Below are 18,150 nucleotides of genomic sequence, written 5' to 3' on the forward strand. Positions count from 1 at the left end.
TATTTCTACATAACATTTAAGTGAGGTTCAAAATGCTTGGTAATTGTTTTCTTAACTAGACTGTGAATGTCTCAAGGGCAGAGTGCAGGTGTTACGTTTCTTTGGAACCTGCCCCGACGCCCACTAATCCCTTAGACTTAATGCTTATTTAATGTTTTTGAACAAATGAATATCAGTGTAGACAATCTTTTATTGACTTTATATCTTGTCTTGAAAATAAACTGATTATTGTGAAACTTCTCTTAAAAAATACGTTTTGAGTTCTGGGAATGTTCATTGCAAGGCTCAGGTTTGTTTTGACTTTTTCATTGTATAACTAGGAGAGGAGTTGCTCTCTTAGGGATTACTGTTGTATATTTAGGACAGAATGATAATCTTTGCCTTTTGGGCGTGGGGCTGTACTCAGTTTAAAGACACTAACGTGGCAAACCAGCAATTATTAAGTTTAATGCAACTTAATTACATCTATAGATCATATCATTTTACATGAATAATGTAAATACTTCTGTGAATAATTTAGAGCATTTGGGGTCTGTAGTTTTTACCCTTAAAAATCATTATCTTGGAAACCTCCCCAAGCAGCCACAAGACTAGCTACTCACGCTTTAAAGGAGATGTTCACTGAAGTCAGCACTGTTTGAGAATTAGGAAAACATTTTCTATTCTCTTTGATAAATTTTCAGTGTTACTCTTAAAGATTGAATAAAACAGAACCTATTCTTTTTTCAACTCTATGATGCTTTTGGTAGTTTAGCTACAGTACCTTTTAACTCTTAACTATAACCATATATAGTTAGCAATCAATAAGTTTTGAGCTATGTATGAAAAATAATCTGGTAATAAGATATAAGTGTGCATGATTCATTTTCTGAATTAGTGCTTAACACAGTTGCTGATTTCTTTAAGACTGTGGTCTGCAATACTATGCCAACCGTGGTACAAAGTGTTCTAAAATTTGTGAACGTTTTAAAATTTCTTTTAATTTTTTTGGCTACCTCAATTTGACTTTTGTTTCTTTTTGGCTTCATACACCATTGGTCCATTCAGTTAAAAAAAAAATTCTTTTTAAGTTTAATACATTTAAAAATGTCCTTTGGCCTAAATTTCAAACAATTACATTTGGAAATTAATAAACTTTCTAAAATTTAGTCCAGTCTATATGAAAAACAAAACTGTTGGTAGGACAACTTGGTTGCCCTGTGGTGATTCCACATTCTGTCACACCCTTTACAAATATTTTCACACTGTTGCCTTCAGAAAAATTCCGTATGCTAATCCATTAAGCTTCAAGTCCTTCTTAATCACTTTTTTCAAATGTCTCATCACATCAACGGCTCAGTCAATCTATCATTGCTGACTCCAGAAATGAAATTTGGTGATATGTTGACATACAGGTACCACAAGTTCAATTACCCTCAAAAATCATTATCTTTGAAACTTCTCCAATTAGCCCAAAAACTAGTGACTCATACATACCTTGAAAGAAATGGGCATTGAAGTTAACACTGCTTGCAAATTAGGGAAACATTTTCATTTCTCTTTGAGAAGTCATACACCTCAGTCTGCACCCTGTATGCCTCTAACACCCCTCTAGTCATCGTCCCTCTGCAGGAGCCCAAGATGAGTGCCTGCGAGTGAGTGAGTGAGTCTGTGTATGGGCCGTTTAAGAAGATGTCTGGGTTTCCCCGCAGCCTTTCGTCTAACCTGGATGGTCAAAATACCACTGTTTTTCACAGCCAAATGGGTCCTCTTCCTGGCACTGGAAAGGGCTGGGGAGCCTGGTGGCTTGCTCCTCCAGGGTGAACCTCTGTGGCCGAGATATCCCTCCTGATTCTTCTTCTTCTTTTTTTTTTTTTTTTTTTTTTAAGATTTTATTGGGAAAGGGGAACAGGACTTTTTTTGGGAACAGTGTGTATTTCTAGGACTTTTTATTGGGGAACAGTAGAGTGTTTTTTCCCCAGGACTCATCAGCTCCATCCAAGTCAAGTTGTCCTTTCAATCTTAGTTGTGGAGGGCACAGCTCAGTTCCAGGTCCAGTCACCCTTGTTAGTTGCAGGGGGCACAGTCTACCATCCCTTGCGGGAGTCGAACCCGCAACCTCGTGATTGAGAGCATGTGCTCCAACCAACTGAGCCATCCGGGAGCTCAGCAGCAGCTCAGCTCAAGGTGCTGTGTTCAATCTTAGTTGCGGGGGGCGGAGCCCACCATCCCTTGAGGGAGTCAAACCAGCAACCTTGTGGTTGAGAGCCTGTGTTTTAACCAACGGAGCCGTCTGGCCATCCAGGAGCTCAGCAGCAGCTCATTGATTTCATTCTAGTTGTGGAAGGCTCAGCTCGCTGGTCCATGTGGGAATCAAACCTGCAGTCCTGTTGCCCAGAGCTCATGCTCTAACCAACTGAGCCACCTGTCCACCCCTCTCTTCTGATTCTTAACCACCACAAAGAGTTTGGGGCCTGTTCCATGTCTCCGCCCCTCATACCAGTCTCAACGTGGCTTCTTATTTATATTTTTAATTAATAGGACTTCTGTTTGGCTAGACTTCAGGTGGTTCTCCAGGTTGATTGTTCTATAATTTGGTTGTAATTTTAATGTGTTCATGGAAGGACTCAGGTGCAGTGTTTGTCTACTCCACCATCTTGGATCTTGTGTCAGCATTTGTTTTCATAGAGTAGGAAAATATAGCACAGGGGACCCCATCCCTCCATATAGCAATGTTTGGAGGCATTTTGGTTGTCACATCTGGTAGGGAGCATGCTACTGGCATCTAGTGGGTAAAGACCAAGCATGCTCAAATGTCCTACAACCCACGTGACAGCCTCCTCCTCCCCAAAGAATTATCCAGCTCCAAATGTCTATAGTGCCAAGGTTGATACACCCTACCTTAAAACGTGACATTGGATGTAATGCATTGCAAAATTTTTGGGAAAGTCTTTGAATTAGAGTAAATCTGATCTCATTTTAATTCCCTCTAAGATTCATTTTGCTACTTTGACATTTTTCTGATTTAAAAAACTTTAGTTGCATAGAGTCATAGAGTTTAGAACTAGAAGGTACCTAGGGGTCAGAAACTGCCTTGTTTCACAGATAAATGAAAAATGAGGCCTGGAGATGGATACTTTTAGAAGAGTGACTTATCCCAGGTTACGCACTGAGTTTAGAGACAGCCTGGGACTGGGGCTCAGGTCTACCAGGTCAAGTTGTGTGCTTCCCAGAAGACAGAAATGACACTGCTATCCTGGTTCCTATCTCACTGCTTCTGAAATTTTGGACACTTAAGAAAGGCTTATTATGAACAATCTCGTCTTTTGGAGTGTAAGTAAAAATTGATTCAAAAAGTGAAACATTGATATTCAAGTTTAATGTATTAAATCCCCTTAATTAAAATAGCATATATACTCCTTGATACTGAACGAGATCCCAGCTGACCTAAGACAGGCATTTTATCTACATTAATTCTGTTAAGCCTTCAGACAGGAGCTCTGCCTTACCACCTACCTGGAGAAAGAAGGAGAAAAAAAGAAGGGATCTCATTCTGAATTCAAGCCAGCCCAGAATTTCCCCAACAGCGATCTTATGTTGACATTTGCAGGGTCTCAACTATTTTGGGGTCTGTAGTATTTATATAATAGGGGTTGATATGTGCAGACAATAATTTTGTTTCCAGATGTCTTTCATACATTGAATGGAAACTTTCCTGTCCAAGTTACTAATTGAAGAAGCCCAGGACTTTGGATTTTTCTTACGTGCTTTAAAAAATAAACTTCATTGGAGAATATAATATTTTGGAAACATTGCTGAGGTGAAATCATGAAATTAACTCTGTATAAATTGGTTTTTGGCGTATTCACCAGTGGGGAGATTTTGGCATATTCGCCAGTGGGGAGATTTTGGCGTATTCACCAGTGGAAAGTCCATTTTGGTTCATTTCAGTCTTAGAAGAATCAGATGCATCAGCAATAGTGGCAATCCGCTGTTGTAGCACTCTGCTCTGAAATACGATTACAAAACAGAGTCTTTTATCAGTGAAGGGACACTGTCCTAGATTTCCCGACCTTGACTGTGTAGTTCACCTTATTGTTGAACTTCATTTTAGCATCACGGTCATTCTGCTCAGTCATGGTTTCACAGTGAATTCTTATGGCCTTGAGCTGCTCGCTTAGATCAGGTCAAAGTGCAGTGTCCACCTCCACATGCTCATCAGAGCCTGCAACAGCCAGTAGGCTTTTAATTACCTGAACAGGAAACAACCATCAAGGAATTCAACCACAATAGCAGTGGAGTTTGCTTCCTTTATTAGATTTTTCCTAACCTCATCATTAGATTGGAATTGAAGACAAGAATTAAGTAAGAAAGAGGCAAGCTGTAAATCTGTGTATGGGCACACACATCTTCTTGGTTCTTCTGGAGATAAGCTATCTCCTTTGCCAGAGTTTCACCCTGCATTTCCAGATCAGTGGTAGACTGAGTTTTTACAGATCAGGGTGGTAGAATTAATGGACAGAGGTATGGTAATATGAAAAGCTCTTTTCATAAGGTCAATAAATTCCCAGCATTAATAATCTCACTTATGAATTGCACCATTAGAGTTTTTTCAAGGATAGGTAAGGATGCTTGGAAACCATGATTACATTTCTCAAAATACATATATCTCATTTTTCTTTTTTTTACAAAATCCTTTGCAGAAGATCTCTTCATCATCTTATAAAAATTTTAGAAGAGCTCTTACTTAGATTACATATCATATGTGTTTTTTGTGCATAAAAATTTCATTTTCAATGAAATATTTGCCTTGTCTATTTCACTCCTCACCTTTACTGCCGCTGTGAGATTATGAGATTCACTTCAAGGTGCTGTATTTGACTTTGCCAGAACACAGCTTCTGACCTACTTAGAGAGCCTGTCTTCCCTTGGTTTTGTTCTCTTCTCAAAACCCAGCCTCAGGTTTAATGGCCTAAGGGGCATTTAATGTCCTGCTTTCCATGCTGAACTCAGGCCAAGGAGCATCTCCGTTAGCATTTCTTGTTTCCAACTTCAACAACTTTCTCTTCTCTATGTAGACAGAGAATTGTTCTGGGAATTTTGTAGCCTGCTGGGTTTCTTTAGGTCAAAGAGAAGCTGTTTTGGAAAAATGGAAATATATGCAGCACGTTTACAGAACGCAGCTACCTTGTGAGTTTAATATATGAAACTGTAGACCTTCAGTTATGTTGGTAGAGTGGACAGGGTTTCAACTACTAATTCATTCCCTTACTTGCCCTGTGACTTTGAATACATGATTTGACCTCTCCAAGGGCAAATTCTCCAAGGTCAAGTTTTCTTCATCTGTAAAACAGGAACACTAATATCTATGCCATAGGGCTTGAGGATTACATGAAATACAGCATACACATAATAAGTGCTTATGAGATGTACATTTTTTTTCTCCTCCTAACTCATCTCTTCCCCTCTTTTTTGGGTTTGTTCAAAAAATTATGATGTTTAACGTCACTTATAAAAACACCTATTTTGACTGATTATAGACATTAATTTATTATAATGCTTTCGCATACAGCTACAGTTTTTCTAAGTTAGTTTCAAATACAAAGCAACCCCTACTCCATAGACCAAGTCAAGCATTTGACAGGTGTATTAAGACAAAGCGAGCATCCTTGCTCTGCGTACCAGGTCCTCACCAGGCCTCAGCAGGTTATCACTGCTAACATTTTGGTGTGGGCCCACATTTCTGTGTTTGTATAAACACATGCAAATATATATGGGCTTTCTCCTCTCTCTCTTCAATATTTTTGTTTACACTTGTGTAAACAAATGCACGTCCATATATTATATGTACTCCCTTGGCCTTTTTTTTTTCTTTTTCCACTTCACAGCATATCCTGGATATCGTACCAGGTTAATACACAAAGATTGAATACATTCTTTTTTTATGGCTACATTATATTCTGTTGTCGGGATGCACATGGTTTCTGCAATCATTTCTTCACTGATGGAAATTCAAGCTCCTTCCAAGCTTTTGCTCTCCTAGAAAACACTGCCACAAACACCCTGGGCATTCCAGAATGTCTAAGGGTACAAAGGATCTGATAGACCTTAGTTGTCAAATTATGAGAGATGGTCAGTCGGTGAGATAATTCCTGTCACTATGATTGTGATGAATACTTATTAGCTTCCCAAACAAAGTGGCCTTGTTCTCTTAATTTCTTAGAATATTCCATATTATAACTCTATATCATAACATTTTAACTTATTCTCTTTGGCGGTTGCAGTCTCTTGAAAACAGTGTCCAGAACTTTGGAAAAGTTGGTGGGTTGGCAGACAGTACCTGTCTTTAAACTGTCATGTGGACCTCAGCAAGGAAGGGTGGGAAAAGGAAACACCAATAAGGCTAAGTGACAATTTTTGGCTAGTGGTGTGGCTAGATTTGGGCACAGGAATAAATACCTGAGCATCTCTTCTCTGGGGCAAGTTTTTAGAAATCTGGCACCATATCACATATCACCTTACTTCCCAAGACTTTTATTTGGACCAGTTTCCTAAATGTCCTGCAAACATGCAATGGCAGATTCCTGTGGCACTTCTGGTGACTATTGTGGAATCAAGCCCTTCACTATCGATACCCTTTAGTGTTTGCTGTGTTCTTCATGTTTTAACTTTCCTCTCCATCTAAAAATATAATCTTCATGAAGTAGGAGGTACATCTTTTGTTTCTTTTTATCTTATGAATTACCCAGTTCAGTGACAGACGTAAAGAGACTAGGCATTAATTATAGATTGATGATTCTAAGAACTACATCCTTTTGTGTGGACTCAGCTATTGGCTATAGTTTAAGGGACATTGAGATTTGATTTCAGTTATTACTGAGTTCAAATGTGATGCTGTCAAAAATGCCCACTTACGAAATGGCTATAATCTTGATTTTTATGAAGAAAAGTGCTGTTTAAATAATTAACTAATATGAGTAACATAATATGGTAGCTAGATCATAATTGATCATTTCTAGGTAAAATATTGAATTTCTTTTAAAAAATTTAGGAATACTTCAGTTAACTTGCAAAAAAGTAAGTTTATTCCAGCAACTTTTTAAAGAGCATTCCAGTAAGGAAAAAAGGGTGCAGAAATATTGGTTAGTCATCTATTTCTGGATGGAAACTTTTTCCTGAAATTACGCAGAAAGAGAGCTAGGTGGTTGCGATGTCTTCATTGGTGTCCTTTAGATTGTTTTCTCTGAAAGCCACTCCTGTTGATCTGGAAATCGCTCATTTGACTTTCACCTCAGAAACACTGCTGACGTGAGATGAGACGACTTTGCCGTCCACCACTTCCTCTACGATGGTTTTAGTCACTCTAGTCTTGTTTGGATCTGAAAATCGTAGAATCACAATGTCAGTCTGGAAACAATCACAGGAACACAGATCAAGAGAAATTCATGTACGTTCATTAAGTATGTTCTCTCTGGGTAAGATTAAGTAAACGACAGTATATACTTTTAACATGACAAGCAAAACCTGTTTTTTATTTTTAAATTACAAAATTATGCACATTAAAAAAAAATGTCTACCTCTTCCTTGGTCAGAGCAGCTTCCAGATCTTGAGTCACCAGAGATCGAATCCCTGGATCCCATGTTTCTGGATCCCGAGTTTCTAAAATCTGCTCCTCCAAAACCAGAACCACTGGAGAAAAAGAGAATTGTATTCCCTTGCATTTTGCAAAGGCAGGAGAAAGCCTCCATACAGGGGGCTATCTGTGATGAAGGTAGATGTCCTTTGACTGGACTGGGTCACTGTAACTTTATAAATCCAAGTCTAGCTGTCACCCCCCTTTTTGGTTTCATAACATAAATACACCAAGGTATGCCTTCTATCACATTCATGACTTTTACGCTTACTTACCCTCCCTCTCCATCGAGCAGGCGGCGGTAGGTCTCGATCTCCATCTCCAGGCGGGTCTTGATGTCCAGCAGTTGCTCATATTCTGCGTTCTGGCATTCGGTCTCTCCCCGTATCTGGCAGATCTGCTCCTCCAGGTTGCCAATCTGCATCTGAATTTCTGACAGCTGAGCCATGTAGCCAGCTTCCGTGTCAGCCAGGGTCCCTTCCAGGGAGCTTTTCTAAGAGGAAACAAAACAAAACAAAACAAAAAACCCCAAAACATTCATGCTAAAAATAAGTCATTGATGATTTTTAAAAATTACAAAAGTTTATGAAGTACTAGGAGAATTAATTACACCTTTACCAAATCATAAGCTATATTGTTCTATCATTGTTTTCTTAATTTATGTTGGCATTACTTTTTTAAACTAAATCTTTTATGGAAATAGAGTGCATTATCTTGAACTGGAATGTTTCACGCTTTCTCCAACCACAATACAGCCCTCCTTAGTACTGCTTTTATTATGTGCCAAGTGGAACATCTTGGCAAAGAAAGAAAACTGAATCGCGCAGCTCCCTGTGGGAGATTTTGGAAAGCTCTTTGCTCATACCATGGCCAGTTGGGACTGAAGCTCAATTTCCAGGGTCTGCAGAGTACGTTTCAGTTCTGTTATCTCATTCTTGGCGGAACTGGCTGCCCCAGCATCAGTAGAGATTTGTGCTTGTAGTGATGCACTCTAAATAAAAACAAAATGCAGTCACTGTGGGCTGCTGAAATGAGCAGAAGTGGTTTGTGTGTGGCCACAGGCTTAGCCACTCAGCGGTGATAATCTTACCTGCTTGTTGAACTGCTCCTCAGCCTCCCTGCGGTTTTGCTCAGCCAGCGACTCATACTGTGCCCTCATGTCATTCAGTAACTTGGTGAGGTCGGTTCCTGGGGCAGCATTCATTTCTACCGTCACGCCCCCTCCAGAGCTTCCTTGCATACTGTTCATTTCCTAGCATGAAGAAAAAAAAAAGACTAGTGATGAAAACAAACACGATGACTTCCTAAAATGCATAGCCAACAGAAAGTTGAACTAGATCACTGATGGGGTGGGAGGGTGGGAGGGGTTGGGGGGAAGCCACCAAATTCAGATACAATTTGGTCATTATTACTTTTTTTTCCTGGACATAGGAGTTGGAAATCCATTCAGGTAGAATTTATTTTATTTTTGCAGAATGGACATAGGGGAAAATGTGTAGGCTAGAGTTGTTTAATAATGTGGAACATGCTCCTACCTCCTCGTGGTTCTTCTTCAGGTAGGCCAGCTCCTGGGTGAGGCTCTCAATCTGCATCTCCAGGTCAGAGCGAGTCATGGTCAGCTCATCCAGGACTTTCCTCAGGCCGTTGGTGTCGGCCTCCACGGTCTGCCGCAGATGCAGCTCATTCTCATACCTGGAAGGGGCAGCAGTAAGACAGTACAGTACACGTCAAAGAGTACATGCATTTCTCCGTATTCAAGAAGAAGTTTTCTCCTTTGAGCTAGTCGATAAACACTTAAGGTTCCTAGTTTTATCTTAGGAATTTTTTTCCTTTTTAAAGAAAACTGTGAACCTAATGTTAATTCTATAGATGGCTAATATTCTTTTATAACACAAATTTCATTTTTAATTTGCCTCTTTTTCTTGGTGGAATGATGGTTTTTAAAGTATACTCTTGGGATGTTTGTGAATTTAGGTCTTGAGTCATTATATATATATTATAATAATATTATATATTATTATGCTTGTGAATTTAGGTCTTGAGTCATTATATATATATTATAATAATATTATATGTTATTTATAATATATATAACATATATATAATGACTCAAGACCTAAATATATATATATATATGTTTTAATATATATATATATATGTTTTAATTTAGAATAGATTAGGCAAAAAGACTGAATTTTACTTTTCCTACAACATTAGTTTCCAGATCTTTACTTTTCTTACTTCAGTCTGAAGTCATCAGCAGCCAATCTGGCATTGTCAATCTGTAACACAATCCCAGCATTTTCGACAGTGGCAGTAACGATCTAGAAAAGACAAAAATAGTGAATGAATCATGGGTGCTTTTTACCTTGTGTCTGCATGCCTACTTGTTAGGTTAGATGTCCCCTAAGGTAGCTTTTAAAGGTGAATTGCTTTGAAAACTTGCTTAGTAATGACACACCTCGTGTCATTACTAAGTATTGATAACCCTGGTGTATTTGGACTACATCTTTCTGCCAAAAGGTAGCAGTTTGCACAGTTACTGGGATAGGCACAGCGCATTGTTTTACAGAACACAGCCCTCTGCATGTTTCTGCTGCTTTGGGAGATTGGTTATTCTATGAGCACTTTCAGAAAATAGTGTGAAAAATGAATTTCACATCCAAAAAAAGTCTTTAAAAATAAGAATAGAAACAGTGGAAACGTAACGGCTGTATGTGATGTCAGAGGGGTAGTAGATTGGGGAAGGGAAGTTATCACTTTGTGAAGGGTATAAATAATAAATATCTAACTATTAAATTATTATACACCTGAAACTAATTTAAAAAAATGTGTTTTCCACACAACAGTGGCTAAACCTTTTAGATTCTATCACATTCTTACATAAATTTGTACCAGATTTTCCAGGAATAAAAATAGTTGTAAAGACTATTTAAATCTGGAAGACATTAAAATATATCAACCTGCCAGAATTAATCATGAAATAGATTAAGCTAGTATTGACTCATGGCTGTCACTGTTATACATACATGTTAATTAGCTGCCTGCCATTGTAAAAATTTTACTCTTATATAGAAATACTCAAATTTGAAATGCAAAGAGGAAATTAATGTGGTTGGATGTCATATGCAGTACTGCCATAGTTAAAATATAGCAAGTCTCATTTTACATATACAACAAGCAAATAATGTTTTCAAGTAATTCCTTGACTTAAAATCTTCGTTACAATACATGATATGAATAAAAGTGAAAGACACAGAAATAATAGAAACGGATAGCCTCTAACCTGATTCCTGAGACCTTCAATTATTGGATAGTATTTGCTGTAATCTCGGCCGGGTCCACCTTCTCCTAAACCAGGCCCATATCGGTCATACCACTCCTTGATTTTGTGCTCTAGGTCAGCATTGGTCTCCTCCAGGGCTTTGACCTTCTCTAGGTAATCGGCCAGGCGGTCATTGAGGTTCTGCATGGTTTGCTTTTCACCTCCAGACAAAAGCCCCCCATTGCCAACACCACCACTGTAGCTGTAGAAGCCTGCACTAGCTCCGCCACCGAATCCAGACCCCCCGCCAAAGCCAGCCCCGGAGCCCAAAGCTCCCAAACTGCCCGCTACTGAGCAGCTACCAAAACCCCCTCCGAAACTGCCTCCAAAGCCACCCCCACTTAGGCCACAGCTGCCAGCTCCTCCTCGGAAGCCCTGGGCGGAGCTGCCCCCCAGACGGCATCTGCTTCCACTGCTGAAGCTGCTGCCGCCAACAGATGCCCTGACCCAGCTGCTGCGGCCAGCCCGGGAGGAGGAGATCCGAGATGAGCAAGACATAATGCTCCTACAGATGTTTAGCTTGTCAAGGTGGATAGGAGAGGTGACAGTCAAGAGAGGATTCGCAGGCTGCCTTTTTGGCCCTTATGTACACACTTTTAGGGTGTTGCTTTTCTGTGTCACTTCTTAATCCCTGTTTCAGTTTTGCTAATCCGCAATAGGATAATTTCTTTTCTATGAACCCACTCTACTGGCTCTTTTTCCGAAGCTGGGTCAGAGCCTTGGGGCATTTACCATATCAAGAAAAAAAATAATAAGGTGGAGCAAAGCAAAAAAAGTTTTTTTTTTTTACTCTTTTTTTTCCCCCCCCAGAATTACAGTTTTAATCTTCCAGAGGTTTGGATGACTGATTAATTCTTTTCTGAGGGAGTAATTCTATGAAATTTACTTCATGATTTCTTAATTGCAGGGCTTATTTCCAGATTAACAAGTATCATTAAAATAATATGATACGAGTGGAAATTTCCCATCAAAGTTGTAACTTTTTGTTTGTATTGTTCTCTTAAAATTGACATTAGTTTTAGCATCAGCATTCATTTTTGATTTTCTTAATTGCCCTTCTGTATGATTATCTCAATCAGCATATTTTTAAGGTGGTTGAAATTTGTGATTTTTAGCTTATTGTCTTCTTTGTATTTTGAGATCATTTTAGATATTTTTACTGTTAATAAGAAAAATGTAAATAAATAATAGTATTCCATGTACATATGATTAGATCTCAGCAGCACGTTTATTCGAGCAAAGAATGCCTAGGAAGACTGGAAAAGATTTTAGGCAGATTGTTCAGAGTGCATTGTGACTGGTGTGATGCTATAAAGATTGTTATGTTTTTGATTGAATTTGTATCTGATATAGTGATACTACCTTCCTTCTTTAGAATCAAATCTTAAGAAACTAAGAGATGATACTGATTTCATGTGTGTTTTAAATATATCTGGAGGAGAGGATCTGAATCCACTTCTGATAACCAATGTTACAGAGTTGTTTTGCAGACACTGAAATCTGGAGTTTCCCCAGTCTACTCTCTGCTCATGTCTTTTTCTGTTTTTGTTTAAAAGATTTTAGAAAAGAGAATTCGTATCCACCTCTGATAACTAATGTTATGACTGAGGTCATTTTATAGATACTGAAATCTAGAATCCTCTCCAGTTCACTTTTTGTTTCCTGTTTTTGACTCCCTTTGTACTTGAAATTATTTCCATTCACCTCCGCTAGTAGTTTAAGTTTTTTTTTTTCGTTCTTTTTTGCAAGACAAATACTGTATGATTCCACTTACATGAAGTACCTGGTTTAGTCAAATTCAGAGACGAAAAATAGAGCGGTGGTTGCCAGGGGTTGGGGGGAGAGGAAATGGGGAATTGTTTAACGGGTATAGAGTTTTAGTTCTGCAGGATAAAGAGTTCTGGAGGTTGGTTGCACATTCTTGTGAATGTATTTAACACTACTGAATTTAAAAACGGTTAACTTTAGATGGTCAAATTTATGTTATGTGCATTTTACCCAGTTTTTTTAAAAAGGGTCTTTTTAAAAAAAGTGTAGATGCTTTCAAAAATATTTCTTGGCCTTCTTAGCTTTATGCTCAAGTAGCTGACTTTTTTTTTATAAAAGTTTCTTCTTTATCTGTGTAGTCTCTGTTCTATGCGCATGCTTTAATCTTTATATTTGATCATTCCCCCCCCCAACATTCTGCCTTTTAATTTTTCTTTAGGTTGCCTTTGATTGCAACACGTAGGTGATAATTCCCTTTGCTGTGTAGCTCTGTAGGGTATTAGCTTTAGCTTTTATGTTCTACCTGCATTGTTTTTGCAGTAGTGGTGTGTTACCAGTCTTACATTCAGGGTACCATCTCTCTAAGGGCTATGAGGTGTTTTATAAACTTTAAATCATTAAGCTGGGCGTAATTCTCATTACACCCTTCTCAGGTAAGTAAAAAATGCACCAACCGTCACAGTCCATTGGTCATCTTGCTGCACCCTTCCCCAAAGCTATGAAACCAAAGAATTCTAAATGATAATGATTTAATGGTATGTGAATGCTGGTGATGGGAGGAACCATCATTGGAATTTTCTTCCCTTTTAAGATTATGAAATGGAATCTTTGCCCTTTCATAAAGGCTGGTAGTTGGCTAAAAGAATGTTTAAAGAAAGGAATAACAGCTAAGTGAAAGAAATCTGATGAAACTTTGAAATTTCCGAGCTAAAGTAGAAAGAGCTTACACTGAAGTGTAAGCTGCAAAAGTTCACACTTGTACTTGAGAAGTGGATAGAGAGTGCTGCTTATTTGGTAGAAATTGTGCCAAACTAGAGGTTAGGAGTTAGAGATCCCCCTTAATTGGATTCTAGGTGTCCACTCAGAGGAAAAGCCTAATAAAGGTGGGAGATTGAGGAAGAGGGTGCTTGCCTAGGAATTCTTTCAAGGCAATATTCTCCAATCTGAGACCAGTCATATATGGACAGCCATATATGACAAGCACAGTGAAAACCCCTGGTACCTTGTGACATTGCTGAAAATTTAGACTTAAAGAGATTGGTTGTTGGCTCTCATTCTGCATCTAGACTCCAGGAAGGTGGGCTAATGTTCCTATTTTCTGGGGTGAGAAGGGGAGATATGGCAGGTGGACAGGCAGAGCTGGGAGGCAGTGGTAAGGAAAGAGGAGTTTGGGAAATGGGAGGGTGAGAGTGAGTCAAGCCAACTAAACCGGCTGAAGATTCTTGCAACTGCTGTTTTCTCGAAAGTCGCTGGTCCCAGAATCCCAGAATCCTCTCTTGATTTTAGACAAAGAAGACAGCTGCCAGCAGGTGGCGCCAAACTGCAGATAGCACTAGATTGAGATTGTGCCGGCCAAATCTGAAGTAGGTAGACCGGCTTGCTGAACACATTCCCTTTGGGGTTGGAATGGATTTTTACCATATTTTATTAAGGTTTAAAATGTTTTCTTTCAATTTTGTCGTGCTTCTTACTGTATATTATTTTCGTGATACAGATACATCTTTATGTTTACCTTCAAGCTTTCAGCTTTTGTTTTTTTGATTTAAGAAAACTCTACTGTTCCCTAAATATCTAAATAGTCTTTCTTTTTTTTAAATTGAAGTCTTCGAAGGTTTACTTTATTTTATTTCTGTAATTTTTGGTGGAATTTATTTTGGTGTGTGATATGAGGTAACTATTTTACACCCTCCCCTCACCCACCTCCACACCTCCATTAACTAATTATTCTAGTAGTTTTTATTGAATAATCTCCTTTTGCACAACTGATTTGAAAGTGCCATTCTTATATATAGGTGTGTCTTTTTATGGGGTTTTGATTTCTGTGTCAGTGACACTTTGTTTTCATTGTTGGAACTTTATACTATTTTCTTAATTCTTGTTCACTGGAAACAAGCTCCAAGATGGAAAAATGGTTACAGAGGTTCATCAAGGAGTTTCTCTTGGGAGATAATATCTGTAAGAAAGTGAGGAAAGCAGGACAGGGCCCAGGGAGAGGCCGACTACAATGCTGTTTTAATGGAGGCTTCAGCTGATTCTTTGAGATGTATTGAACTGGGCCTTCAGAGTTGTCCAATTTGAGGCAAAAGGGCTGAGCCTTTGTATCCTGCCCATCAGCCAGTTACTGGCCCATGGGCGTTTTCTTGGGGAAAGGGGAATAGTCTTGAGCAAGGGAGGCCCCTGCTGCCAAGGGCAATGCCCAATGAGGGGCACAGCTGTGAGCTGCTAGCAGCCCATACTCCCAGCATGGTAGAGGCTGGATGAGTCAGCCCTGGGCAGTATCCGCTATACCAGTGTTTTGATATCTGGAAGTTTAAGTCATTTCTCATAGTTCCTTTAAAAAAACACTTGATTTCCTTATTTTCATTCATATTAGTGTTATCTTTTCAGTAGAGAGTAAGTTCCTAAAGAGCAGGTGCCATCTTAACTAATCTGTATGCATTGTTGACACCATAAGAAAGCTGGAAAACTGCAGGCCTATCAAATATTTTATGTCATAATCATTTTTTTTTTTGGCATAGTTCTGGACTACTATAAAACAATAGATTTTAAGTCACTGTGGGACTATAATGAGACAACACAATATCCACTAGGATTGCTATAATCATAGTAAAAAAGACAATAACAAATGTTGACAAGGATGTGAAGAAATTGGAACCCTCATACACTGCTGATGGAAATAAAATGGTGCAGCTGCAATGGGAAACACTCTGGCAGTTCCTCAACAGCTTAAACATAGAGTTAACATAAACTCATAATTCCACCCCAAGAGAAATAAAAACATATGAAATGAAACAAATTAAAACATTTTCACATAAAAACTTGTACATGAGTGCTCACAGCAAACAAATATTGATCATTTGATGAACAGATAAATAAAATGTGGTATATTGATGCAATAGTATTATTCAACAACAAAAATAATGAAGTACTGATAAATGCTACAACATGGATGAATATTAAAAACATGCTAAGTGAAAGAAGCCAGGTACAGAAGACCACATGTGATATGATTCCATTTATGTGCATAGCTTAGAGTAGATACATTTATGGAACATAAAGTAGATTAGTGGTTGCCTAGAGCTTGGGGAATGAAGAGTGACTGCTAATGGGTAACGGGGTTTCTTTTTGAGGGGATAAAATGGTCTAGAATTCATTGTGGTTAGGGTTGTACAACTCTGAATATACTAAGAATCATTGAACATTTAAAAGGGTGAATTATATGGTATATGAATTGTATCTCAATAAAACTGTTGCAAAAAAAGTCAGTGTGTAACAAAATAGCAAAGACTGATGTAGTTGATTTGCAACAGGCAGAAAATTTTTTGAGGTAGAGTGATTAAGAAGGAATACACATTTTGCATTTTAAAGACAAAACAAAACCAGTGAAAACCAAGGAATTCAGAAATGATTACAGCAGTCGTTGAAGCTTTGTCTCCTCAGGTTTGTTAGATTATTCCACTTATTCAGATTTATCACTTACTTCTTTGGGATAGAGCATAGACACCTACACAAAGATAAAGGAAATACTGAAAGGAAGACATTTTGATGACATTCAGGACATCAAGGATAATATGATGACAGCGCTGATGGCCATTCCAGAAAAAGAGTTCCAAAATTGCTTTGAAGGGTGGACTAGGCGCTGTGGTTGGTGCATAGCTTCCCAAGGGGAGTACTTCCAAGGGGACCGTAGTGATATTCAGCAATGAGGTATGTAGCACTTTTTTTAGGATGAGTTTGCAAACTTAATTGTCAGAACTTATGTTGCTTGATCATTTTTATTTTTCTTTGCATTTGTACTGTATTGTTTATTCCATAAGACCACCTGGCCTTAATTTAGGAGATAAGCCTAACTTCATCTGATTCAAGTGCTTAGTGTCTTCACCATGTATATCTGGTGTTCTTGGTACTTTTTCTAAGGAATTTTATTTTGGAAATTTTCATGTATAATTATTTATATAAACTTATGGGTTTTTTGTATTTAAGTTTAAAACTATAATTATCTGCTTTAATAACCTTAGCTATTAAGAATTGTAGTTCAGTGTCATGGGAGTAAAGCAGGGGTTTCAGTTTCACCATCTCAGCACGGTGTTGGTCAGTTGCTTCCATGGAGAACTGAGCTGGCCAGGACTCGCTTTAGTCTGTACCATCATGGTGGAAACAGGGCTCTGAAATACACTCCCACTTTATTTACATATATATGTATTTGTATGTATTTGTGTATATGTACAAATATATATATGTATATTTCACTAGCCATTGTAATAACTGAACTGTTCCTTGGCTTCCTTACAGTCTTACTTGACAATAATTTCATGTTATATTTATCAACATTCAAATGTTGAGACAGGTCTATAGCTGGGGCAGCATTTCTTTGAGTAATTACACTACTACTAGAATATTGCTCCATCTCATTGCCTAATTTAAAAAGAATAGAAAAAAATTAAACTACATTAAAAGAGAAAAACACTATACTTCTACCTTTTCTGATTCTTTTTGTTAAAATGAACCTCGAAGAAAATGATTATTTTGAAGATGAGGTAGAAAAGCATTGGGACATGATTTTATTTTGTGATAAGTCTCTTTCTTCAATTTATTTTTTATATTCATTTATAGGTCAGAATTTGTCAAAGTTTTTAAGATGTCAGTTGTGCAATTGATCTTCATCTTGTTTTCTGTAGATAAACCCCATTTTGATACCAATGCTTTTGGAAAGTGATTAAAAATTGGTTCAAATAAGGATATTTCTAAAATATTTCCTATTAAATGATATGTTTTTTTCTGCTATTCTAAAGACGTGGCAAATTTTGAATAATTCTCTACCATTTAGAAAGGGATGAAAAAATTAAAATAATTTAGACCAATTCATTTCTTTTAAAGTTAAAAATTTAAGACTCAGGGTGATAATTTCCTTAAGATCTTAAAGTAGTTAATGGTATTGCTTAAGCAAAGCTCCAAGATACCTGCATTTTTATTGGTTTATTTATTGATAAGATAAAGAATAGCCTCCTTTACATTACATTGTAGATTTTCGTGTTGTATCCAAAGAAGTTGGAACAAATGTCTCTTTGAATAATCTAGAATCACATCTTCCTGCTATACTCTAGGATTTTAAAAATTAGAGATGGAAATTTTGATAGCTTCAGAGTAATTTATTTTGGGAAAGGATAAATTCGATTGCCTATTTTTTTATTGCTTGTATTATATATATTGTATAAAAAGGTAATA

General features: G+C 37.8%; 1 protein-coding gene across 1 annotated transcript; it reads right to left on the minus strand.

Moving 5' to 3' along the window:
- Positions 1-7,254: 7,254 nt before the first annotated feature.
- Positions 7,255-11,436, minus strand: KRT24 (keratin 24; the record flags this gene model as incomplete). Its single annotated transcript, XM_081029525.1, has 8 exons — positions 7,255-7,358; positions 7,557-7,669; positions 7,889-8,106; positions 8,479-8,604; positions 8,704-8,865; positions 9,149-9,305; positions 9,855-9,937; positions 10,900-11,436. 8 exons carry the CDS (start codon positions 11,434-11,436, stop codon positions 7,255-7,257), a joined length of 1,500 nt encoding a protein of 499 aa, XP_080885651.1.
- Positions 11,437-18,150: the final 6,714 nt, after the last annotated feature.

Source organism: Rhinolophus hipposideros (assembly GCF_964194185.1).
Source record: "Rhinolophus hipposideros genome assembly, chromosome: 20".
NCBI lineage: Eukaryota > Metazoa > Chordata > Mammalia > Chiroptera > Rhinolophidae > Rhinolophus > Rhinolophus hipposideros.